The sequence below is a fragment of the Pristis pectinata genome, chromosome 9 (genome assembly GCF_009764475.1).
Source record: "Pristis pectinata isolate sPriPec2 chromosome 9, sPriPec2.1.pri, whole genome shotgun sequence".
NCBI lineage: Eukaryota > Metazoa > Chordata > Chondrichthyes > Rhinopristiformes > Pristidae > Pristis > Pristis pectinata.
This window is the reverse complement of record NC_067413.1, coordinates 7,830,311-7,857,407: the sequence shown is the minus strand read 5'-3', so window position 1 is coordinate 7,857,407 and position 27,097 is coordinate 7,830,311. Positions and strand designations below refer to the sequence as shown.

General features: G+C 43.0%; 1 protein-coding gene across 1 annotated transcript in view; it reads right to left on the bottom strand.

Annotated features, from left to right (window-relative positions):
* The window catches only part of LOC127574065 (intermembrane lipid transfer protein VPS13B-like), a 795,946-nt gene that overhangs the window by 8,671 nt on the left and 760,178 nt on the right, over positions 1-27,097 (bottom strand). Inside the window, 8 exon segments of the mRNA XM_052022696.1 lie at positions 1,132-1,302; positions 5,311-5,481; positions 6,232-6,408; positions 8,932-9,761; positions 12,337-12,455; positions 16,608-16,807; positions 19,131-19,258; positions 26,461-26,744. Of these exon segments, the coding sequence (XP_051878656.1) occupies positions 1,132-1,302; positions 5,311-5,481; positions 6,232-6,408; positions 8,932-9,761; positions 12,337-12,455; positions 16,608-16,807; positions 19,131-19,258; positions 26,461-26,744 (2,080 nt within the window).

The following is a 27,097-nucleotide window of genomic DNA, read 5'->3' as shown; positions in this document are numbered from 1 at the left end:
GAGGCCCAGCCCAGCAAGGGACAGAAGGAGAACATTCAGCCCATTGTCTATACTGACTCCAAGTCCTATCAGTCCCATTTTCATCCAATCCAACCAATATATCTTTACATTTCTTTCCCCTTTTGTGTACTTAGCTGACTTCCCCTTACTTGATGCAACTATTCAACCATTCATCATTCCAACCAATTTTCTTAGCATTCCTTTCTGGATTCACTGCATCACTCATCCATACTTTAATTATCATTTGGAACTCTGCAGCCCATATCCTAATGCTCATCAAGTCCTGTTCAGTCATCAATCCTGTGGTCTCTGATCTGGAAGGGCTCCCAGTTGATTTAAAGACCTTATTACCAAATCCCTCTTGTATTCTTGGTCCATTTTATGCTTTAATTCACTCCAGCTTGATAGAGCTTGGATATGTCAGATCTCTGTCAGTTCTGGCTTCCTGTGCTTCCCCATTTGTAACTGGCCCATTAATGGAAAAGATGATATTAAAATATTAAGATATTTATTTATTAGTCCCATGTACATCAAAACACACAGTGAAATGCATCTTCTGTGTAGAGTATTTTGGGGGTAGCCCGCAAGTGTTACCACGCTTCCGGTGCCAACATAGCATGCCAACAACTTCCTAACACGTATGTCTTTGGAATGTGGGAGGAAACCCACACAGACACGGGGAGAATGTACAAACTCCTTACAGACAGTGGCCGGAATTGAACCCAGGTAGCTGGCACTGTAATAGCGTTACGCTAATTGCTACACTACTGTGTCGCCCCAATACACTACCGATGCCTTTAGTGGCCAAGGCCCTGCTAAATTCTGGAATCCCTTCCCTAAATGTCTCTGTCTTGCTGCCTCCTTTAGGAGGTTCCAGTGTGCTCAGAATGTCCTAATACCTCCTCAAAGGATTTAAATCAAATTTTGTTGGCTAATATTCATGGCAAGCGTCTTGGGGCATGCGATCAAGTTAAAAGTGTTCTGTGATTGCAAGTTCTTGGGGTTGCTGTCAGTGAATGTGGAAAGACTTGTGTTTGATTCATTATATTACTGGGACGGATGGCAAATAATCAGGTGTATTTGTTTGTACAAAGGGGTGGTGCCACCAGAAAAGCAACTGGGAAAACTTACCGTAACCGGTCTGGGAGACGAGCTCTGCCGCCCCACCTATTGGTTTGGTGAGAACGCCCACAATCCCTTTCCCCACACCTGAGATGACATCCTTGGCTTTGCGGCCAGCTGAAACCTCTGACGTCTTCTGGAAATTCTGCATTGGCTGATCCACGATACCAGCGATGGCACCTGAAATATCAAAGGGAATAGGTAACAATCTAATCTTGCCTTCTCTAGAGGCAGGCCATTCTAACTCCCACTCCAAGGAAATTAGTTTGAATTCTTCCTCCACCACTCCTTTGGCCAGAAATACTACGGCAGAGAAATCCATTTTTCTTCATCTCTGCTAAATGGGATTTAGCTACATGCAGGCATTTGGTGTTGGCAACCAAAGGTGAGTTTCTCCCAGTATGTCTCCAGCATCAGTGCCACAGGAGACACATCCTGCAGGGCTAAATTATACAAGAAATTATCTAAGAAGGCAGCATCCTTCACTAAGGACCCTGACCATCTGGGACATGCCCTCTTCTCATTACTACCAGTGGGGAGGAGGTACAGGAGCCTGAAGTCCCACACTCAATGATTCAGGAACAGCTTCTTCCCCTCCACCATCAGATTTCTGAACGGTCCATGAACACAACCTCATTATTCCTTATTTTTGCACAATGTATTTACTTTTGTAGTCTATAATAATTTTATTTATTTGCACTGTCCTGCCGCCAAAAAAACAACAAAATCCACATCATACAAGTCAGTCATAAAAAATCTGATTCTGATTCTGGAGAAGGAAGCCCCTCAGCCTATCCAATTGGTCCCACACCCTCACTCTTGAAGGGACCTCCTGTACGACAAAGATGAACTCTTGACCTCACATTCTACCTCATTGTGGCCCTTGCACCTTATTGTCTACGTGCACTGCACTTTCTCTGTAACTGTAACACTACATTCTGCATTCTGTTATTGCTTTTCCGTTTGTACTACTTTGATGCATATACGTTTTGAAATGATCTGAATGGATGGCATGCAAAACAAAGTTTGTCACTGTATCTCAGTACTTGTGACAATAACAAACCGATTGCCAATTATCAAAAATTTAGATGTAATACAATGCTTTAATATCTGTCCATCACCTGTCAACTTTCTCCATTATAAACTAATTTGTAATGCTGGCATTGGAAACATTCTCTGTAATTTTATCACACTTTAATTATAGCCATCTGACAGTAATGTCCTGGCATTGGGGCTTGTACCTGCCATGATGCAGAAAAGTGTTCACAGCTGCAAACAACTCGTATCCCTCTGCTTCCCAAACTGCAATGTTTTTTCTACAAACGTATGCAGAAAAATACAAAGTAGTAAAGGCAGAATCTGTAAGGGGTGGGGTAACTTTGTTATCTCAGATGGATAATCTGGAACACACCTACTGAGGGTGTGGTGGGGGCAGAGACTCTCACAACAGTTAAGAAGTATCTAGACAAGCACTCGAATGGCCAAGGCATGGAAGGCTGTGTTGGAAAATGGGATGAGTATAGATAAATATTTGGTGGTCATCATGGACATGGTAGGTCAAAGGGCCTGCTTCTGTGCTGTATGACTCTAATAATACCAGCAGGGGTATCAAGGTTAGGGGAATCAGCCAAGAAACTGGATTTGAGGCTCAGAATCAGCCACAAGTTTTGTGCTTGTTGCTGTATTAATTGTTACCATGTATATTGTTTATTCTGTGAGCTTCACACGATCAAAAAATTTCAATGCACCCTAATGTATATGACAATAAACTGATCTGAACAACTTTACTGAATTGGGAAGCGGCTTCAGAGGTCATGTGGCCTTCTCGCAGAGAAAGGCCGTTCAGCCCAAACTTATTCCAACTCATTATAGGAAGGATGTGGAAGTGTTGGAAAGGGTGCAGAGGAGATTTACCAGGATGCTGCCTGGTTTCGACAGTATGCATTATGAGGAGAGACAAAGGGAGCTAGGGCTTTACTCTTTGGAGAGAAGGAGGATGAGATGAGACATGATAGAGGTGTACAAAATATTAAGAGGAATAGATAGAGTGGACAGCCAGCGCCTCTTTCCCAGGGCACCAATGCTCAATACAAGAGGGCATGGCTTTAAAGTAATGGGTGGGAAGTTCAAGGGAGATATCAGAGGAAGGTTTTTTACCCAGAGAGTGGTTGGGGCATGGAATGTGCTGCCTGGGGCGGTGGTGGAGGCAGGTACATTGATCAAATTCAAGAGATTACTAGATAAGCATATGGAGGAATTTAAAATAGAAGGATATGTGGGAGGAAGGGGTTAGATAGTCTTAGGTGAGGTTTAAAGGTCAGCACAACATTGTGGGCCGAAGGGCCTGTATTGTGCTATACTGTTCTATGTTCTATCACTTGGAGTCACAGTCATAGAGGCATAGAGCTAAACATCCCAACTGGTCCATGCCGACCAAGATGCCCATCCAAGCTCGTCCCATTTGCCAGTGTTTGCCATTTGCCCATAACCTTCTAAACCTTTCCAATCCAAGTAATTGTCCAACTGTCTTTTAGAAGTTGTTATTGTACCTGCCTCAACCACTTCTTCTGGCAGCTCATTCCACCTGGATACCACCTTTTGTGTAAGAAAGTTGCCTCTCAAGTTTCTGATAAATCTTTCCCCTCTCACCTTAAACCTATGCCCTCCAGTTCTTGATTCCCCATCCCTGGGAAAAAGACTGTGCAGTCACCCTATCTATGTCCCTCATGATTTTATATACCTCTCTGTCTCCTAGCTCCAAGGAATAAAGTCCTAGCCTATCCAACCTCTCCCTGTAACTCAGTCCCTCAAGTCCTCGCAAAATGCTTGTAAATCTTCTCTGGACACTTTCCAGTGTAATAACTTCTTTCCCACAGCAGGGTGACCAAAACTGAACACAATACTCCAAGTGAAGCCTCACCAGCATCCCATACAACTGCACCATGACCTCCCAACTTTTATACTCAATGCCCTTACTTATGAAGGCCAGCGCGCCAAAAGCTTTCTTCACCACCCTGTCTATCTGTGACTCCACTTTCAGTAAACCATGTACTTGTACTCCAAGGTCCGTCTGTCTTCTTGATATTAAAAAAAAATCAACATTAGCCAATAATGGTCCTTTCAAATTTATTAGTCCACCTATTTTAAACATTTTGTTTTTAAATAATTGGCTTCCTACTTTCACTGAATCTTATTCAATGTACATTCCATTCAGTTTTCCATTCCAGGTTCGCAGTTTTATCTTGGCGCATTGCAGACTGTTCAACTGTTAGGGCTACATGAATGCATCACTTTTTAATAACTACCAGTCTAGACAGTCTAAAAGTGAACAACTCCAGAACTTCCTCATTATCAAAATAATATTTGCCAAGTGGACTGGAACAGTTCAAAAAGGTGGCTCACCTCAACATAAATATTGAAGTTCACTGTGGAAGTCAGGTCTACAATGTACTAAAATAATAATGGAGATACCTGCTGTATTAAAATTCCTTCCTGGAGTAAAATTCAAATAGATGGTAACAAAGGATTGCAAGACGTTCACGTAAAATATTTTTGCACTTCTCATCTGCAGAACAACTCCCCCCAAAAATTAACGGTTGTTGAAGGAAGCCTTTTGCAAAACTGCTTTTGATATATTCATCTTTATTTACGAATAGATTTGAAATGAAATGGTCACAATAGGACACTCTTCCAAGATAAACTTGCACCGAACTTGCCACAGAGTGCAGTGAGCAGACATGTAAATCTGCTTCATAAGCAAAGCGAGAGTGGAACTGCAATATTTTATTGAGATTAATAGATTCATTTTCCTGAAGGCAACAGAATCATTTCAGGGCAGGTGGGGGATCTGGGTTCCTTCATTATGAACTGATTTTCTTCAAAGTTTACACAAAACTTAAAACCATATAAACAAAGCTGAAGTGCTTCAACATAAACGGTAGACACATCGTAGACACATTTACAGTCATCAATAACCAAACCCACATTAAAGGGCCAGTGGTGAAACACAGTCTGCCTTATAATGCATGGGCTCCAGTGAAGGGGTTATTAGTTTTCTGATACAGCACAGATTCAAAACCTCAACAGGCGCTGGGTTTGGAGGTCTAATTTCAAAATTTACTCTGATGAGCTCCTGAGTTTTGCATTTACATTTTTGATTTATTATCAGCCTCACCAATATTGCCATACCTAGCAGACTGATTCCCAGCCGGGACAACCCCTGCCTCAGACCTTCCCCCAGGCTGTCTGGAAGCTGCCTCCGCCATTCTTCCTGCCGGGTGTAGTGCTCTTCATCCAGAGATAGCCGATCCATGTTCCTGGCTAGACTTGTAGCTAGGTTAGTGATCGATGTCAGGGTGCCTGAATAAAAGAACACAAAACACTGTAAGATGACAGCATCATATCCAATCAAAGCATCTGTTCCTATAATTAGGTACTTTTCCTCCCTACATTTCATTAATGAATAGGTGCTTTGGGAAGTCTTGAGGTCACTAAAGTAGTGTAGTGGTTAGCGTAACGCTATTACAGTGCCAGCGACCCGGATTCAATTCCAGCCGCTGTCTGTAAGGAGTTTGTATGTTCTCCCCGTGTCTGTGTGCATTTCCTCCGGATGCTCCGGTTTCCTCCCACATTCCAAAGACATACAGGTTAGGAAATTGTGGGCATGCTATGTTGGCGTGGAATTGTGGCGACACTTGTGGGCTGCCCCCAGACTAATCTATGCAAAAGATGCATTTCACTGTGTGTTTCTATGTAGTGTGACTAATAAAGATATCTATCTATCTATCTAAATATTTTCTTTCTCTTTTTACTTCATACAACAACTTATACAGACACAAATAAATGCTTGCTGGTACTACATTGGCCGCAAAAAACTTTGGGATACCAAAAGATCCTTAAATGTTTGGGTACAGTGGTGATGCAGCAATTAAGCTGCTGAACTTACTTTCTTATGCTTTATTATAGCATGGCAAACTGTTAGAATGTAGGAAAATGTACCAAGGGGCTAAATTTCAGAAGTAGAGTACAATGTATAGTCACTGCAATATAATGCACTTACTGGCATCCACTGGGGATGAATATCCAGGCAATGGTGAGGCAAAGTATTACCTTTGGAAATGTGTTTTACAAATGAAGTTGTTCCCCTGGAGACTCCACTGACAAAGGCGCCTGGACCACGGGTCAGTCCCTCGTACGGAAGCCGGAAGAAGTCCGCTATCCCATTCCCTATGCTTCGCACCAAATTAGCTGGACTTCCAAGAATTTCCAGGGAGCCAACGACCCAGCCTACCAGGTATGTAAATAAAAAGGTATGAAGGAAATTGCTACACAAATGAAGATATTAAATTGAAGTAAATAAATGAATTGAATTAAGCTTTAGAAATGGCAGATTGTCTTGGTGAATGGTGCATAGTTATATTCACTGGTGGATTAACAGGCCACAAGGTGACCATCATTACAGCCAGTCACAATGCAACATAGAATAGTACAGCACAGGGACAGGCCCTTTGGCCCACAATGTCTGCGCCGATCATGATGCCAAATGAAGCTAATCCCATCTGCCTGCACACGATCCACATCCCTCCATTCCCTTCATATTCATGTGTCTTCCTAAATGCCTCTCTTAAACACTTTTTATCGTATCTGCTTCCACCACAACCCCCTGGAAGCACGTTCCAGGCATCTAGCATTCTCTGTATAAAAAAACTTGCCCTGCACATCTCCCTTAAGCTTCCCCCTCTCACCTTAAAGCTATTCCCTTTAGCATTTGACATTTCTACTCTGGGAAAGAGACTCTGACTATCTACCATATCTTTGCACCTCATAATCTTATAAATTTCTATCAGGTCTCCCCTCAGTCTCCACTGCTCCAGAGAAAACAATGCAAGTATCTAACCTCTCCTTATGTCTAATACTCTCTTATCCAGGCAGCATCCTGGTGAACCTGCTCTGGACCCTCTCTAAAGCCTCCACATCCTTCCTGTAATAAGGTGACCAGAACTGCACACGATACTCCAGTGTGACCTAACCAAAATTGTACACAACTACAGTATGACTTTCTGACTCTTATATTCAATGCTCCGACTGATATAGGCAAGCATGCTGTACGCCTTCTTTACCACCCTACCTACTTGCATGCCACTTTCAGGGAGCTATGGACTAGGAAGTGATCTACAGCAGGTTGGATGGGCTCTACAACCAAACCATGAGGAAGTACTGCCCACCCCAGCAGACACAAGTACAACTGCTGTGTGTCAACTCATGGTTCAGGTCTCCATTCACTGGGAGATTTCAGGAGGGCTGGTTCGAACCCTGCACCTTCAGACTCAGAGGCAGCAATGTCAACATCAAACCAAAAGCTAGATCCTTTCAGTATACCTTTCACTGTGTATTTCATAATGCAGTGCACAACATAATGAACAAGCTGAAGAAGGTAATCTGGCCTCTTACGGCAGATCCACCATTCAGTGAGGTCATGGCTGATCGAGGCCCATTTTCAGACCCCATCCATGGATTCCTCAGTTCCCCCAATTGGTGGGTGCGCTATATCCCCTTCCTTCTTGAAAGAGGCTGCAGAGGGTTGTAGACTCAGTCAGCTCCATCACGGGCACGACCCTCCCCACCGTCGAGGACATCTTCAAGAGGCGGTGCCTCAAGAAGGCGGCATTCATCATTTAGGACTCTCACCACCCCCACCCCCCCCCCCCCCCCCCCCCCGAGAAATGCCCTCTTCTTGTTACTACCATCAGGGAGGAGGTACAGGAGCCTGAAGACCCACACTCAACATTTCAGGAACAGCTTCTTCTCCTCTGTCATCAGATTTCTGAACAGTCCATGAACATTACCTTGTTATTCCTCTTTTGCACCATTTTATTTATTTAATTTTTGGCAACTTATAGTAATTTTTATGTCTTGCACTATACTGCTGCTGCAAAACAGCAAATATCATGACATATGTCAGTGATAATAAACCTGATTCTGAACAAAGTTATTGGTCTCAACTATGTCATTTGAGAAGCTAACAATGAATTCCATATTTTCATGTCTCCTGATCAAAACCTACATATTGGGATGGAATTGCTAAAATTGGAACTCTCGGTATCTGCATTGCACTTCATTATGATTTAATGGTAAATGGATTTCCAAAATACAGCAAGTGCCTCTCACCCAAATGAAATAATTCTAGTTAATGTTCTGGAATTTATGAGGTTACCTGTAGACGGATCCTGGCCACTTGAACTGGGTTTTACCATATTCAAAATACTGGGGCCAACTGCACAACTTCAAATGCTGCTCCCCAGAAGGAGATCAACAACTTCATCACAGATAGTCATTTTAATGTCCTTCTCATTTATTTTGAGCAAAAGCACGTCAATATCTGTGGGCTTGTGAAAAAGCTGAAGATTCTGAAGAGTTTCTCATGAGCCAGAAAATACACAGAGCCAAACCCTCACCTTTAATGGGGATGTAAATTGGGCAAGATCAGACTAGACGTTTCAGGTGGGAACTTTGGAGACAGTTCGACATGATGGCAATTTAGAACCCCCATTCACAAACGGGGGATGACACTGGGACAATTTAAAATCCAATTCTGATAGATTTTTGTTACCCAATGCGATACGGGTAAGAATGGGCAGATAGAGTTTGAGCTTGCAGGGAGGAACATCCAAGGGGCCAATTCATCTACCTGTTCCTAAGTAGGAGGTACGCAGTCATTGTTCAATGCCATCTACTGCTTTTCCGGCCCTGGCTTGAGGTGACAGCTCTGCCACACTATGGGAATGACAAACTTCTGATCATTGTACCAACCTGCTCGAAATAATGCTCCTGCAGCATAGTGCATGGCGAGTGCGTGGATGAGCTGCCGAGGGGTGGTGTAGATGGGCCCTCTCTCAAAGAGGGAGAAGGAAAGAGGAGCGTGATCTGAGGCAATGTATAGCTTGATGGAAGCGTGGACGCTGACGAGCAAGCTCACAGCTTGGATGGTCAATCGCTGCAGTTTGATTGGATTCACGAGTGCATGTGTTGCACTCGTTACTTGCTCAGGCAGGCAGAGGTCAGCTGCTGAAACAGATGATGTCCTCCCTTGCTTTTGGTTCGCCCCAGTGTCAGGGATATACGTGCTAAACAGAGTTTTTATGTAGTAAACAAATGTGTCTTCCACATAGAGCCTGGCAGGTTTCAATTCAAAGTTAATCTCATTTATGGTGAACACAAAATTCTGTTCTCTCAGGAGGATGTGGGCTTTTATAAAACATTTGTGCTTGTAGTCATCAAGGTCTTTGGCTGAAAGTGTTGAATTGAAGCCAATTCTCCACTGTGGGTTTTCAGGTTTCAGCTCTTGGCACAGCAGGGCGGGGAAGTGAAAGCTGGTCTTGTGATAAAGCTGGTTGTCAATCTGCAGGTCCCCAATGCACACCTCCAGCATGTAGAGCTCTGAGAAGCCATGACTGGGCTCTGCTCGGAACTCCCGTGCCAGAGGCCTGGAGTGGTTCGCCAGCGGTGCGAGGTTCAATAGGACGTTGTCCAGCGTCAGCCTCAGCAGTTCTGATGATTTACACTGATTGGTTACATCATCGTTTATCGTCAGGCTTGCCTGAGTGATCAGCATTCGCAGTGCGACAACCTGTTTCAGCATCCTGTGCAAAAAATGAGTTGAAAATTAATCTACAGTTTAGTAATGCAACAGACAAAATATATTTTTAAGAGCCTTGGAAGACATAAGGCATGTTACTAAATTCTTAAATGTTTAAGGAATTCTCCTGAGGATGAATGGGAAATGTTAACAGCAATTTTCTCAAACATTCTGCACAAAGCTCTTTGAACTGTTTCTCATGAGCCCACTAACAAGGATCACACCAGCTATTCATAAAGATTGCCATCTTTCTGGAATTTAACCATTTTCTTCCTGGCGGTCACAAAGGCATTTTAAACTTTGCTGCACCAAAAAGCCCCAATATGCTTTGTGTTTTCTTTTAAACAGAATAGTTGTTGGGTGGTTTTGGTTCAGATATTTCAGGGATGTGATTTACATTTGGAATGAGTTAATTTGTCCTAGAAGAGTCATAAGGTGAAATACAATATAGGTTGCTTCCTTAGCTTTATATTTGATGGTTCCTTCCTCTCACAGGTACATCATTCCCTGAATGAGGAGACACAGGTAGACAGGGTGGTGAAGCAGACATCTGGCACGCTTGCCTTCATCGGTCAAGGCACTGAGTACAGGAGTTGAGGTGTCATGTTGCAATTGTACAAGTCATTGGTGAGACCACACTTGGAGTACTGTGTGCAGTTCTGGTCGCCCTGCTATAGGAAGGATGTCGTTAAACTGGAAGAGGTGCAGAAAAGATTCACAAGGATGTTACCGGGACTGGAGGGCTTGAGTTATAAGGAGAGTCTGGATAGGCTGGGGCATTTTTCCCTGTAGCATAGAAGGCTGAGAGTAACCTTATAGAGGTTTATTAAATGATGAAGATAGGGAAGATAGGAGTCTAAAACTAGAGGACATTGGTTTAAAGTGAGAGGGGAAAGACTTAAAAGGGAACCAAAGGGGCAACTTTTTCACACAGAGGGTGGTTAGTACTGTATATGGAATGAGCTGTCAGAAGACGTGGTGGAGGTGGGTTAAATTACAATGTTTAAAAGACATTTCAACAGATACAGGGATAGAAAAGGCCGAGAGGGATCTGGGCCAAATGCAGACAAATGGGACCGGCTCAGATGGGCATTTTGGTCGGCATGGATGAGTTGGGCCGAAGTGCCTGTTTCCGCGCTGTACAACTCTATGACCTTGCCCTTTCTATAAACATCAGGTCTTCCAAAGCCATGGGCTCTGTATCCTAACACATACTGTGCAGCCTTCACTTCTGTGCTTGCTAAACCAAGGTTTCAGTTTCAAAATCCTTATATTAGTTTTCAAATCCCTCCATGACCTCACCATTCTCCATCTTTTGAACGGCTTCAAGCTCTTCAATCCTCTGCATGCCTCCAATTCTGCCCTCTGTACTGGCACTGCTCCACTACTGGAGGCAAAGCCTCAGCTTCCTGGGCTCTATCGTTTGGAAAACTGAACCAGTCTTTTGTCTTAACTTCTCTATCCTCCATTAAGCATTCCTCATTGACATGAACTAGTATCTCTTTAGGTGGCTTGGTCAGCTACTTTTGAGTGTGAGAAAAACAAACATAGGAATCATAGGAGCAGGAGTAGGCTAGAAGGCCCCTCGAGCCTGCCCCATTCAATACAATCATGGCTGATCCACCCCAAACTTTACGTCCGTTGTGCTGGTTCCCCATCGCCCTCAATCCCCTGATCTTTCAAAAATTTATCTACCTGCTCTTCAAATACTTTTAACAAGCTAGCCTCCACAACTCTCTAAGGTGGAGAATTCCAGAGATTTACCACCTTCTGGAGGAACAAATTTCGATATACCTCGGTTTTAAATGACCAGTCCTTTATCTTGAAACTATGTCCCCTCGTTCAAGACTCTCCCACAAGTGAAAACATCTCGACATCTATCCTGTCGTACCCACCTTAGGATCTTCTAAATCTCAATAAAATCACCACTTTATTTTCACATATGGCGGAAGCTAGAAACTGTGGAGAAAGTAAGGCATTTAGGTGCCTGGACATAAATATTAATCAAAAGGTGGTGCAGGAGTGCAAAATTACTCAAGAAACCCAATGGATTTCGACAATAGTTAATTCTGAAAACCAAGCATAACGCTGTATTGCATATTTGGCACATGTAACTTAAGGTAAACTTCTATCTCAGTGTGTTTACTGAGGAACTTTTTTTAAAATTTTATTTACAGCGTGGTAACAGGCCCTTCCAGCCCAACAAGTCTGCACCACCCATTTTAAACCCCCAAATTAACCTACCCGTACGTCTTCAGAATGTGGAAGGAAACCGGAGCACCCGGAGGAAACCCACACAGACACGGGAGAACGCACAAACTCCTTACAGACAGCGACGGGAATCAAACACTGATCGTTGGCGCTGTAATAGCATTGCGCTAACCGCTACACTACCATGCCGCCCCTTTAGTTTTTTTTATCTCTTATCATTGCTCATGGATTTTGTTTTTGGGATGTGTCCTGTTATTCTTAAATAGAGCTGCAGCATGCAATTAGGAAAGGTATACAGAAGGGAAGTCCTTCTGCAAAAGGGGTGGAGTACAAAGTAGAATCAAGGTTAAGTTTGTGGAGATAGTTACCCATGAAGACTGGTCAGAACAGGGCCAGCTCTACCCTCTGGTGCCATGGTCATGGTTATGGTGCCAGAGTGATGAGTGATATCCACATACACACAGCCATAACTGGGCAGAAACACCACCTAAAGGAGAGAAAAGGAAGAACAAAAATTAATGAAAAAAAGGGTTTATTTTCAAGCTAAAACCCTCCAGCAGTCATCTTAATCTGTTTTGCTCACTGAAAGATTGAGTTGCATAGTTTGTTTGCCTAAACATTATTTGGTGACATTGTCAATGTGACAAAAACAATGATTTTCATGAATAACGTCTGCAATGTAAAAAAGTTATGTTGATCCTAAACCTGTATTGTTTTGGCCGACAAGGTTACAAGTCACCTTGTTTGAAGGATTAGCTGAGAAAAAAGTTAGTCTATTTTGTTGCTCAAGCAGGAAACAGAGATTTGAACAATAATGTCTCAAATGTGGGATCTCTTAAGAATACAGTGGAGTGTACATACAAATACATTGAGAAGTATAGACCTGAAAAGATCAAGGTCTAATTCAAGATCTGTCTTGTGTTATCCAAGGCATGGTAATGCAGTCTAACCTGAAACATTAGCTCTGTTTCTCGGCAGGTTGGGCAGCATCTGTGGGAGGAAAGGAACTGAGGTTTCGGGTCAAAGCCCCGCATCAGGTCCTTTCCTCCCACAGATGCTGCTCAACCCGTCGAGTTCCTCCAGCAGATTGTGTGTTGCTTCAGATTCCAGCATCTGTAGCCTCTTGTGTCTCCAGCTCTCTTTCTCTTTCCACAGATACTGCCTGAGCTGCCGAGTGTCTCCACTATTTTCTATTTTTATTTGAGATTTTCAGCCTTTGCAGTCTTCTGATTTACTGTTAAATTCAATTCCAGGAATGCCAACCTTGAAGAAGTTCTGTGTTCCGACGAAAGGTCTTTGACCTGAAACATCAACTCTGTTTCCCTTTGCATGGATGTTGCCTGATCTGATGAGTGTTTCTGTTTTTATTATAATGGTTGTACAGACATAATCAGTGTTGACATGCTAAGTGAGTGCAGTGTGGGCAGAGCTGTTGAGGAGGGGAAAAATTAACTATGTTTTCCCCTCCTCAATCATTAACCAGTGGCACCGACGAGTAAGTCTTCATATTAATGCGCTGGGGGACGTGTGTGGAGGAGTTGTCTAGTGGTCGCCCCAGGTCTGACATTCATATTGGCAGAAGCTGATTATCACTCATCTCATTTATGAGAAGTGGCAATTTGGACAAGGTGCCAGAGAGAAGCTGCCTTCTAATGGAATGACATCCCATGACAAATCCCAGGATAAAAGCAGTTAAAGAGGAGAAATCTTCAGGCATTCTATTACTCCATCAATTCTATTTAAACAAAATACAATTCTATCAAGCAAAAACAAGAGGATTCTATTCATTTAACTTCTTTCCAAAACACACCACAGACTATCACTTTGATGGATTTTCTCTTTAGGTTCAATGTTATTGATGATGTACAGGACCTTTTGATTTCTATTCCTGGATTTTTCAGACAAGGGCTCCAGGCATGCCTGCTCTAGACTTCCCTAATCAAATATTCTGGCAACTCCACCGTTCCAAGACTCTACACTACGGATTTTGCTGTCTGACATGCAAAGGTTTCCTCTTTGTTGGCTCGAGTACTTCATGCACCAAATGTGCTGTCGGGCTGACTCAATGCTTAAAATGGAAAAGCTGTCAGCACCACCACATGGCATAAAGCCGTCTCCAAATGGGTGTAGTGTTGGGTCCCGCAGAGGCTGTGTTACAAGCTCATGGCTCTTGTTTAAAGATGCTCTCAATGAAACTCGAGTTTTGTGTAGCAATGAAGGATCAATGTGCCACAGTGGTCCTATGGAACTGCTGCACAAATTTCAAAGTGTGTTGGTGGTCTGGTGCCTGTAAAGGGTAAGGAATATTCAAGATTCCCCAAACCTACATTACAGATGGATGAGAGGTAAAGCAGTTGACAAGGTGAAAAACCTGTGAAGTGCTATGACCATTGGTCAATAGCCGTAAAATGGGGAACAATAACAGAACTACCCTGCCACTAATATCACATATACGGTTTGCAGAGATTTGTGTGGTCCTATTGTACGAGACTTTGGTGAGACTGCATTTGGAGTATTGTGTACAGTTTTGGTTGCCCTGTTATAGGAAAGACCATTAAACTGGAAAGACTGCAGAGAAGATTTACGAGGATCCTGCCAGGACTTGAGGGCCTGAGTTATAGGGAGAGGTTGGGCAGGCTTGGACTTTATTCCTTGGCATGTAGGAGATTGAGGGATGACCTTATAGAGGTGTATAAAATCATGAGGGGTATAGATAGGGTGAATGTACACAGTCTTTTTCCCAGAGAAGGGGAACTAAAATCTACAGGGCATAGGTTTAAGGTGAGAGGTGAAAGATTTAAAACGGATCTGAGGGTCAACTTCTTCACGCAGAGGTTGGTGGGTATATGGAACGAGGGCCTGTTTCCATGTTGTGTTATTCTATGACTCCATAGGTGATTGCAAGAAAGCTTGCCATTCTTTGGCACTCTATGGCACCTTGATCAGCACACACAGTAGCCATCAGACACTGTGACCAGAACCTGAGAGCAAATACTTGAGGAGATAGGCATTTTAAGGAATCTGACTCCAGTTATATACGAGTTGAGTAGAAGGTTCACTTACAGGATGAAGGTGTCATTGACAAGGAGAGCAATTTTTTTCCTCTATGGTTCTTGCAGTTCTAAAAATGATGATACTCTCACCTGTAGTGTCATGCAGGGAGTTCTGGTTCTTCACACTGATAAAGGGACAGTGGTATACTTCTACTTCAGGGTGGTGTGTGACTTTGGAAACCTGCAGGTGCTGCTCCCAAGGGCCTGATGTCTTTGTCCTTCCAGGTGGTAGAGGTTATGGGTCTGGGAGGTGCCATCAGAGTTGGCAAGTACCTGCAGTGCATTTTGTAGATTGTACAAATGGCAGTCACAGGGCACCACTGATGTTGGGAATGAATGGGTGCCAATCATGTTTTATCATCTTGAGTTTCCTGAATGTTGTTGGAATTGCATACATCCAGGCAAGAGGAGAGTATTCCATCACATTCCTGACTAGTTCCTTGTAGAGCAGAAAAGCTTTGAGGTGCCTGGAGGTGAGTCACTCACCTCAGGATACCCAGCCTCTGACCTTTTCTTGCAGCTGAAGCACATTTGAGGCTGCTCTTGGTGAACACCAAATCACTCCATGATTTCAGTAGGGAATTCCTCAGAAACACCTTTCTCCAAATAGTGGTAAGAATGTGAACTACCTTGCACCAAAGGGAACTTTTGGCAAATGGCACAGATGCATTTAAGGAGCAGACGGAAAAGAACATGAGAGAAAAAAGAATAGCGGCCATGCTGAGGAGGGAGGAAGCTTGTGTGAAGCATGAGTGTCAAAATGGACTGGTTAGGATGAAAAATCTATTTCTGTGCTACAAACTTGACCTGAAGCGCATCTACTTCCTCAGGAGGCTAAAGAAATTCGGTATGTTCCCTTTCACACTCACCAACTTTTATCAATGCACCATAGAAAGCATCCTATCTGGATGCATCACGGCTTTGTACGGCAACTGCTCTGCCCGGGACAGCAAGAAACTGCAGGGTTGTAGACACAGCCCAGCACGTCATGGAAACCTTGGACTCTGTCTTTACCTCTCGTTGTCTTGGTGAAGCAGCCAGCATAATCAAAGACCCCACCCACCTGGGTCATTCTCTCTTCTCTCCTCTTCCATCAGGTAGAAGATACAGGAGCAGCCTGAGGGCATATACCACCACGCTTAGGGACAGCTTCTATCCCGCTGTATAAGACTATTGAATGGTTCCCTTATATGATGAGATGGACTCTGATCTCACGATCTACCTTGTTGTGACCTTGCACGTTATTGCACTGCACTTTCTCTGTAGCTGTGACACTTTACTCTGTACGGTTATTGTCTTTACCTGTACAACCTCAGTGCACTCTGTACTAACTCAATGCAACTGCACTGTGTAATGAATTGACCTGTACGATCAGTACGCAAGACAAGTTTTTCACTATACCTCGGTACAAGTGACAATAATAAACCAACACCAATAATCAGAAAAACTGGGCCCCATTCGTGTGAGATATTGCAAAGAACACTATGCATTTAGATTCCTGATGAAAACACACAGTGTGAGCCCAAAAGCCCAGCAAAAAGAACCTCAGATGAACACACAGCACAGACAAAGCTGCAACATCTCACTTGAGTCCCAGGACTGTTCAGGTCAATGACATCACTCCATTCCTCTGAGAGATCCGACAACGACATCTTGCTGAGATGGACCCCGGGCAGGCTGCCTTCAGTTTTGCAGTCAGGAAAATTCCAAACATGATGGTAAAGCTCATGATGAATCGATGATTCACTGGGGATTTTTCGACAATAAACTGTGCATTTTGGGACATCTAAAATAAGGCACAATTACCCAGATTAAATGGTAGGAAAACATACCTTGCTAGACAGATACATGGGGAAGAAAGAAACTATGATCAACTGTTGACATATGGGAAGGAGGCTTGTGTGAAACATTGACACCAGCATAGATCAGATGGGCCAAATGGCCTGTTGAATTGAATTCAGAAAAGTTGAAGAAAATCCAGAAATGTTTACAGATCAAAGTATATCAAAAATATAAACATTTAAAACACAGAAACATTAAAGTAAACTCAATTGATTTAAAATCACATGGCTAATCCTTTCCCATGTCCCTCATACTGTTACTTTGCATTAGATGGAATGGATTAGGTGTTTTGGTGCGAGATCAGCAAGACCCAAGTGAGTTTGGTTGAGAGGGAAACCCAAAGAGGGTGGCACTGATGTAGGGTTGGGCCAGCATTTCCCAATAAATTCTGTCCCATTTATTCCAAGTATTGCAAAATTGGGAAAAGTCAGAGATTATGGTGAAAAAATATATCTCAATTGTCTTGGTTCATGATCGGATAACATTCCTGGAACACCATGCAGTTTCTACTAATACCGAAAAACTAAATTTCTGCATTGTTTACACTCATTAATAATAATTAAAGATCAAAGAAAGTCAAGAGTTCAAGCTGTGGTGTAAAATCAACTCATACGTCCACAGATTTTACTTCCATTTGCATATTTCTATCAGTTGGCTCTGATGCACAGCAGGGGAGGGAGAAGTCTAGGTGAGCAGTTGTGGTGGGGCCTTCGTTAGTGCGGGGAATAGACAGACACTTCTGTGGCTGAGAGTGAGACTCCAGAATGGTATGTAGCCTCCCTGGTGCCAGGGTCAGAGATGCCTCAGATCAGATACAGAACATTCTGAAGTGGGAGGGAGAACAGCCAGAAGTCGGCGTACATGTTGGTATTAATGACACAGATAGAAAGAGAGATGAGGTCCTGCAAAGTGAATATGGGGAGTTAGGCAGAAGGTTAAAAAACAGGATGTGTAGCGTTACCATCTCAGGATTACTCCCTGTGCCACGTGCGAGTGCGGGGAGTTAGGACAGATTTAGACAGGGCTGAAGAGCTGGTGTAGGAGGGAGGTCTTCAGGTACTTGGATAACTAGGATGGGTTCTGGGGTAGGTGGGACCTGTACAAGAAGGACAGGTTGCACCTGAACTGTAAGGGGGACCAATATCCTTGCAGGGAGGTTTGCTCATGCTACTCGGGAGGGTTTAAACTGATATTGCAAATGGGTGGAAAGCACAGCAGCAGTGCAGCAGGCAGGAGAGAAGTGTAGAGGATAAATTAAGCAAGACCAGTGGGCCGAGCAGACAGAGGCAGGTTAGGAAGCACAGCAGGGCTGGCAGAATCAACTGCATTTACTTTAATGTATGCAGTTGCAGGTGGATCAGAAGAGCTTGGAGCATGGATCATTGGAACTATCAGAGAAATGTGGTTGAGGGAAGGGCAGCTTAATGCTCCAGGGATAGAAGTTTCAGACATGACAAAGGAGAATGCCACAGAGGAGGGGAAATTGCACTACTGTTTAGGGAGAACATAATAGCAGTACCTAAAGAGAGGATGTCCTGGAAGGAACGTGCAATGAGGCATAGGGGTAGAACACTTTGGTGACAGGAGCAGTGGGTAGCAGGGAAAGGATTTTACACAGTGTGTGGTTTATATCTGGAGGAGGAAGTGTGGAATCAGATACAATCATTACACTTATGAGATGTTTAGACAAGCACTTGAATGGGAAAGGCATAGAAGGATACGAACCTAATGCGGGCAAATGGGATAAATGTCAATAGGCAGGAAGGTTGGCATGGACATGGTGGGCTGAAAGGTCTGCTTCTGTGCCGTACAACACTGTGACTTTATATCAGCAGACATTTACTCTTTTAGTTGCAGATCGCGACATAAGAGTTTTACAGTACACATAGACCACTCAGTACCTCAACAGTGCTGGTGCATATACTCCACACAAGCCTCCTCTCTTCAACAGACTCTGTCAGCTTATTCTTCTAATCCTTCCTGCCTTGTCCTTATTCTGCTTAACTTTATCAGCGCCACTCATTTCAACCATTCCATTCAGTAGTAAGATGCATGGACTCTCCACTCTCTGAGTAAAGACATTTCCCTTGAATTCCTTACTGGATTTATTAGTAACGATCGTATATTTATGGCCTCCGGTTCTCGACTCCCCCACAAGCCCTATCTTTTCTCTTTTATTGAAGCTAAACTGATTATCTCCGAGAATCAAAGCAAAATGCTTAAACAAACAGTAACCACAGTTCAGTGATATTAAATCAGATTTCTACCTTTGATATTTTCTTTCATCATGATTGCCACAGGACATCTGTTGTGAATGACCATGCGAGGGCTGGAATCCTCACTTACAGTTACATAGGTGACACCGAGGTACTCTTGAAAAGTCATCACTACAGCTCTGAAACAAAGTAAAATGGAAGAGGACTTGCAGTTAGCAAGCAGCCTTGACAAGGTGTACTGTAAAACAATTTTTTTTCCAAAATAAGCTTTATTCATAAAAGAAACTATATACAATAATAAAACAGTTCAAACCTTTACATTCGTGTACAGTTCCGTTCTTAGTATTACCTTTTGATATATATATATATATATATATATATATATATATATATATATAAAAAAACACAGCACCGATGCCACATGTGTGGCTCCCTGGGGTGATACTCCAATCCCATATTTACAACATTTGAGGGGCTTCCTCCCCAGACCACGCCCTTCCCTCTCCTGTGGCAGAAGAACCCTAAACTGTCGTCCTTCCCCACCGAGCCCTCGCGCTGGCTGCACCCAGCTTCAGTGCGTCCCTCAGCACGTACTCCTGCAGCCTGGAATGTGCCAGTGGCAGCATTCCCCTACAGACATCTCGCAGTGCTGGGAGACCAACAATTTTCGGGCAGACCAAAGAGCGTCTTTCACCGAGTTGATGACCTTCCAGCAGCAGTTGATCTCCATCTCTGTGTGCGTCCCTGGGAACAGCCCATAGATCAGAGAATCTTCTGTTACGCTGCTGCCGGGGATGAAACATGACAAGGACCCTTGCATCTTTCGCCACACCCTCCTCGCAAACCCACAGCCAGCAAAGAGGTGGGTGACCGTCTCGTCCCCAGCGCAGTCCTCCCGGAGGCAGCGTGCGCTGGGGGTGATGCCCCAACCATGCAGGACGGATCTGACAGGGAGTGCCCCTCTCACCGCCAGCCAAGCGAGGTCTTGGTACTTGTTGGTGAGTTCTGGCAATGAGGCATTCTGCCAGATGGTCTGGACAGTCTGCTCAGGGAACCACCCCACAGTGTCCATCGAGTCCTTCTTCTGCAGTGTCTGCAGGATGTTCTGTGCTGACCACTTCCTGATGGACTTGTGGTCCAAGGGACTTGTCCGGAAGAACTTTTCCACGAAGGACAGGTAGTGCGGCAACGTCCAGCTGACTGGGACGCCGTGTGGCCACTGGGCCAGGCCCATCCTTCGCAACAGCCAGGACAGGTAGAACCTCGGCACGTAGTGACACTTGGTGCCCACGTACTTGGGTTCCACGCAGAGCCTGATGCAGCCACAGATGAAGGTGGTCATCAGGAGGAGGGCGACACTGGGGACACCTTTACCCCCATTGTCCAGGGACTTATGCATGGTGACCCATCGGAAAATGGTTTAAAACAAAAGATAAAGAATAAAATGTAGGAGCTATCCAGCAGAGGGATGGAGGTGATTCTGGTGGAGGCAATCTTTAACTGAGAGTGACCAAGTCAAAAACAAACTGCTGGAGGAACTCAGCGGGTCGAGCAGCATCTGTCAGGGAGAAGAAAAAGAATAGTCGATGTTTTGGGTCAAGAACTTGCGTCAGGACCCAGTTGAAGTCTGGGGTCAGACTATTTATATGCACATTATTTGTCTACCTGCAGAGCACTTTCTCTGTAATGGCAACACTATATTCCTCATTGTTTTCTTGTTATTGCCTCAATGTACTTATGTACGGCATGATCTGTCTGCATGGCACACAAATAAAAGCTTTTCACTGTACCTCTGTACATGTGACAATGGAGTCATAGAGTTTTGCAGAACGGAAACAGGCCCTTCAGCCCAACTGGTCCATGCTGACCAAGATTCCTATCTAAGCTAGTCAAGTATGCCTGCATTTGGCCCATATCCCTCTGAACCTTTTCTATCCATGTACCTGTCCAAGTACCTTTTAAATGTTGGTAATGTACCTGTCTCAACCACTTTCCCTGGCAGCTCACTCCATATACTGACCACTGTCTGGGTGAAGAAGTTGCCCCTTAGGTTCCTATTAAATCTCTCCCTCTCACCATAAACCTATGCACAGTAGTTCTTGATTCCTCCACCCTGGGAAACAGACTGTGCACATGCACCCTATAATAATGAACTAATTCATGAAAACTAACTTGAACAATAATGTAAGATGGTTGTGAGCTTAAACCCTACTCCAGACATTCTAACCCTAAATCCAGGCTGATATTCCCAGCACAATTCTGAGGAGATTCTTGGGGTCCAGGTCCATAGCTCTGGAAAGTGGCCGCACGTCAATAGGGTGGTAAAGAAGGCATATGGCATATTTGCCTTTATTAGTCGAGGCACAGAGTTCAAGAGTCAGGAAGTTAAGATGCAGCTTTATAAAACTCTGGTTAGGCCGCATCTGGAGTATTGCATTCAATTCTGGTCACCCCATTATAGGAAGGATGTGGAGGCTGTGTAGAGGGTGCAGAAGAGGTTTACCAGGATGCTGCCTGGATTAAAGGGCAGGTGCTATGAGGAGAGGTTGGACAAACTTGGGTTGTTCTCTCTGGAGCGGCGGAGGCTGAGGGGACACCTGATAGAAGTTTATAAAATTATGAGAGGCATAGATAGACAGCCGGTATCTTTCTCCCGGGGTCAATATGTCTAATATTAGAGGGCATGCATTTCAAGTGAGAGGGGAAAAGTTCAAAGGAGATGTGTGGGGCAAGTTTTTTTACACAGAGAGGGTGGGTGCCTGGAATGTGCTGCCAGGGGTGGTGGTGGAGGCAGTTACGATAGAGGCATTTAAGAGGCTCTTAGATAGGCACATAGGTGTGCAGAGAATGGAAGGATATGGACATTGTGCAGGCAGAAGGGATTCGGTGTCATTAACTTAATTAGTTTGGCACAACATCGTGAGCTAAATGGCCTGTTCCTGTGCTGCATTGTTCTATGCTGCACCATAGCAGATGAGACATTAAACTGAGGTCCTATCTACCCTCTCACAGGGGCATAATAGATCTCCTGGCAGCATTTCAAAGAAAAACAAGGATGTTCACTGGGTGCCCAGGGCAATATTTGTCCTTCAATTAAAATGACTAAAATAAAGGATTATGCAGTCATTGGTACACTGCTGATTGTGGGAGATTGCTTGTTCGCAAGTAACTGCCTCTTTTTCTACATTACAATAGTAATTATACTTCAGAGGTACAGTAAAGAACTTTGCAATGAAATGAAGTCTCAAAAAAGATAACAAAAGCACAAGCAACAAACAATCTGCTGGAGGAACTCAGCGGGTCGAGCAGCATCTGCGGGAGGAAAGGAAATGGCAATGTTTCGGGTTGAAATCCTGCAACAGTCCTCCTACAGATGCTGCTTGAACTGCTAAGTTTCTCCAGCAGATTGTTTGTTGCTTCAGGTTCCAGCATCTGCAAGTCTCTTGTGTCTCTAACATAAACACAAACTCTGTTTTTATTTTTCCTATGCAGTCGATTTGTACTTTTAATAAGAACATATATTTCAGGTACCCAACACCAGTTTTTTTTCCCCAAGAAGTAATCTTCCTTTTCAAAGCCAAGACCAAATTGCTTCACATAAATCTTTGTAACCTAACTATCTGCCTGGCTACAATATTGTTGGAATTGAAATATTATCATCACATGTACCAAGATACAGTGAAAATCTTTTGCAAGCTATATATACAGATCATTTCAAAACATAAGTACACTGAGGTAGTACAAGGGAAAAGCAATAACAGAATGCAGAGTGAAGTGTCACAGTTACAGACAAAGTGCAGTGCAGGTACACAATAAGGTGTAAAGGCTATGACAAGCTAGATTGTAAGGTCAAGTGTTCATCTTTAACGTACAAGAGGAACCATTCAAGAGTCTTATAACAGTGGGACAGAAGCTGTCCTTGAGCCTGGTGATGCAAGATGGTTCATTCATTTGGAAATAAGACAGGGTCTTTAAAGAATAATATGAAGACTCAAAGGGCAATTATTACTTTTGGGCACCTGTAAGTGAATTATTTTCATGGGCATTCAGGCAGCAGATCAGGAAATAACTCTTTCAGAGGAAGACTGGTTTGTGAGAGTGAGTGGTGAGAAAATACAAACTGGAAGAGGACAATAAATCTTATTTTTTTGAAAAAAAGCATAGATCTTTTTATATTTTGTGTTTTTTTTGGGGGGGAACAAAGCCCAATATCTTGTCTAAAAGATAAAATGGTTTATTCTGAGTTTTCTCTGCTTGTGCAGTTCAGGGGCATGCACCAAGACTCACCAGTTGCAAAACCCCAGCCCAAACTTTCCCCTTTCCCCTCTTTGCTGCTCTTCAGCAATGCTGCCAATGGACAGGATGAAATCAGTAACTAGCTGTCAGAGGAGTTTGGGATTCACAGCCAGGTTTTCCCAGTCAGTGGAACGGCACCAACAACCCCAGTCACCTCCCATACTGTTCCAAGATTTATGTGGTTCATGATTAAAAAAAAGTATTAAAAATTTTAGCTGCTTCACCCTCCCTAAAAGAAGATCTGAAGGCTTCATTAAAAACAGATGTAAGATAAGAAAATGAATAAATGTGGCATTTGTCTCAATGCCAAATGTGTGATCCAACCTGAAAGGGTTAGTTTGAGCAATTCCTGATATTATTACAGAATACGACACTGGAGAAAAACAGTTTCTGGGAATCTATTTGACCTGCAGATGTCCTTGTAGCATCCAATGTAGAAGATGCAATGGAGGGATAGTAATAAGTCTTCACACAAAAAAAATGGTTTCTACATATTTCCATGGCCCGCTTTAATTGGGAACAGTCCAATTTGAATGCCAACTTATTTATCCTCAAGCAACAAACAATCTGCTGGAGGAACTCAGTGGGTCGAGCAGCATCTGTGGAGGTAAAGGAATTTTCAACATTTCAGGTCAAAACCCTGCATCAAGACCATCTGCATAGCATCTGCAGTATCTTGTGTCTCCCCTTATTTATCCTCAATGTTCACTATTAAACATACAGCATAAAGAGGCCATTCATCCCATCAAGCCTGTGCCAACTCCTTGGAAGACCTAATTGGATAATCGACATGTCTGCACCCAGTAAATCATTCTTTTTCAACTATTTATCCAATATTTTTATTGAAGGTACTATTGAATGTGCTTCCATTATCCTTTCAGGTGAGGAGCTTTGTCGCTGCATCAATAAACTCCCCACAGCTCCCCCCACTTCTTTAAATTTCTGTCCTCTCCTCACTGACCACCCAAGTCAGCGGAAATGATTTCTTGCCATGTACTCTTTAAAAAAAAGCCCTCATCATTCTTGCTTATAAAGGGAGGTTGAACGCACAGAACAAAACTACTTTGGTGTCATTGATTTAAGAGTCACTTTCTGATTAAAGTCAAGGAAAACAGTCTCCCTTTATTATGATAATTGCTGAGAGGTGTATCCTCATCAACTATGTTCGAGTCAATTGACTAAATTTTAACTGGGAAAACTGTCATGCAGAATATCATAGGGGTAAGTTAAAAGTAAAATAAGAATACTAATTCAACCCACTAAATTATCCCATTTCATATTGAGAGTGCACTTTTATATTATTACATTTTCTGATCCAAAGGACTGACAGAGACTATGCCATTGTATAAAAATTCTTGCAGTAAATCTCTTTTAACTTGTAAATTTTTCCATAACTTTAATGGATAGTTAAAAATCATTCATATTTTGCCTGGCCTTGCCTTCCTGCCTCTTGCCTTCTCTCCATGTTCAGTAATTATGGTGATACAGTGGTACAGTTAGTAGACCTGCTGCCTCACAGCTCCAGTGACCTGGGTTTGATATAGAACATAGAACAGTACAGCACAGGAACAGGCCCTTCAGCCCACAAAGTTAAAGATCTTCTGAATCTTAACTTCTGTCTGAAAATCTGCTTTAATTTATCTTTTTCAAAATAACTGATTTCATAAGGAAAGAGATGAACAGGAACAGTGTGAGGATTCGCTTTTTGAACACGAGTGTTCATTGCTGACCATATTCAAAAAATTACTCAAAGGAATGCCAAAGCTCTCAAAGCTTTGAGATAATTTCTTGAAATCATTCAAGTAGGCAAATGTCAAAAATGCTGAGGACAAATTTGTTGCTTGGCTGTCAACTCTATTACAATTAGAAATATAATCTTTGCATTAATATAGCTCATTATGTTATCATTTCCTGAAGCCATTTATAGAATAATTTACCTGACAGGTGCCATCAATGAAAACTTTTTCAGGACAGGGGGACAAAGTTTCACCACAGGTACAATGAACCTCTGCTTTTATAAAAGTTGGGATGTCATGGTGCAGTTGTACAGGACGCTGATGAGACTGTATTTGGAGTATTGTGTTCAGTTGTGGTCGCCCTGCTATAGGAAATATGTTATTAAACTGGAAAGAGTGTAGAAAAGATTTACAAGTATGTTGCCAGGGCTTGAGGGACTGAGTTATAGGGAGAAGTTGGACAGGCCAGAATTTTATTCCTTGCAGTGTAAGAGACTGAGAGGTGAGCTTATAGAGGTGCAGAAAATCATGAGGGGCATAGATAGGGTGAATGCACTCAGTCTTTTTCCCAGGTTTGAGGAATCAAGAACTAGAGGGCATAGGTTTCAGGTGAGAGGAGAGAGACTTAATAGGAACTTGAGGGGCAACTTTTTTACACAAAGGGTAGTATCCATGTGGAATGAGCTGCCAGAGGAAGTGGTTGAGGCAGGTAAAATAACAACTTTAAAAAGACAGTTGGACAGGTACGTGGGTTAGAAAGGTTTTAATGGTTATGGGCCAAATGTTGACAAATGGAACGAGCTTGGGCATCTTGGTCGGCATGGACCAGTTGGGCTGAAAGGCCTGTTTCCGTGCTGTATAACTCTATGACTCTTATGACTCTAAATGCTGCTCAGCAAATTTAAACTACATTGCAGGTCCTCAAAGGTTTGATAAGAATAAGATTTGACAATACATATTGTTTGAACAGAGCTTTTGGATTAGAAGCAGGAGAGGCACATATTGACATCAATAAATCTACTGAAAGTAAACATGCCATTGCTGATCATTTCTATAAATGATCGGGTGTTTCTGCCAGATTTCAATCTATTAACCGTGAGGGGAAATTTGCTATTTGGAGAAGTAAGATCAAGAACGATTAGTCCCAAAATATACAAAAGCAACTTTGCTTTAGATAAAAGAAGGGGAGAAGTACTGTTTCCATCTTCAGACAAGAAAGCCCTCCAAGAAGTCCCGATGGTGGATGTTTGTTAGCTTTCTTGAAATATCAATGTTGAAGTCAAATAATTCTGCACAGCAGTGTATGACAAAAAGACATTCTTTTTTAACAAAAACTACTTTAACTGTACCTGGAACAAAATCCGTTTTCAGTGCAATCCCCAAGAGGCACGGCTACGCATTGCCTTGGAAAATCCTGTCTAATCACAACTGGCAGGCTCCAGTTCCGACAGCCGCTTGTGCCAGCATGTGAAGAGTAACTGAGCAGGAGATGCTTCTGGGGCAATGGATTGCTTAAGTCTGATAGACTTCCACCAGCGACGAAGTCCCAGCAAGGAATGGAACTTGGCACACCAGGAGATTGGGCCCTTGCTGGAGAGAGGCTAAATACAGCACTCTCTGGTATATAATCACACTGAAAAACAGAAATAAGGTTATTAATTATTGAACAACACCATGAAAGGAAATTGTTCACTTATTTAGCAACTTTCACCAATTTTAGTCTTTATCTGGCCTCACAGATGAACAATGAAAGACGAACATAATGCTCTCCTAGTACGGTAGTAAAGAAGGTTTGCTTATGGATTGAAAGAATAGAGAACAGTAGTTTGCTCTATTTGCGGTGTTTTAACATCTGCATGTTGAACTCTGCTTCTGAAATTCAGTTCCACTGAGGTTAATGGAATCAAATATCAGAAGCAGAGCTCAACGTGCATACATAACTATATTGCGTGCATGATGCATACATTTTCTACCTCCCCAAATCTA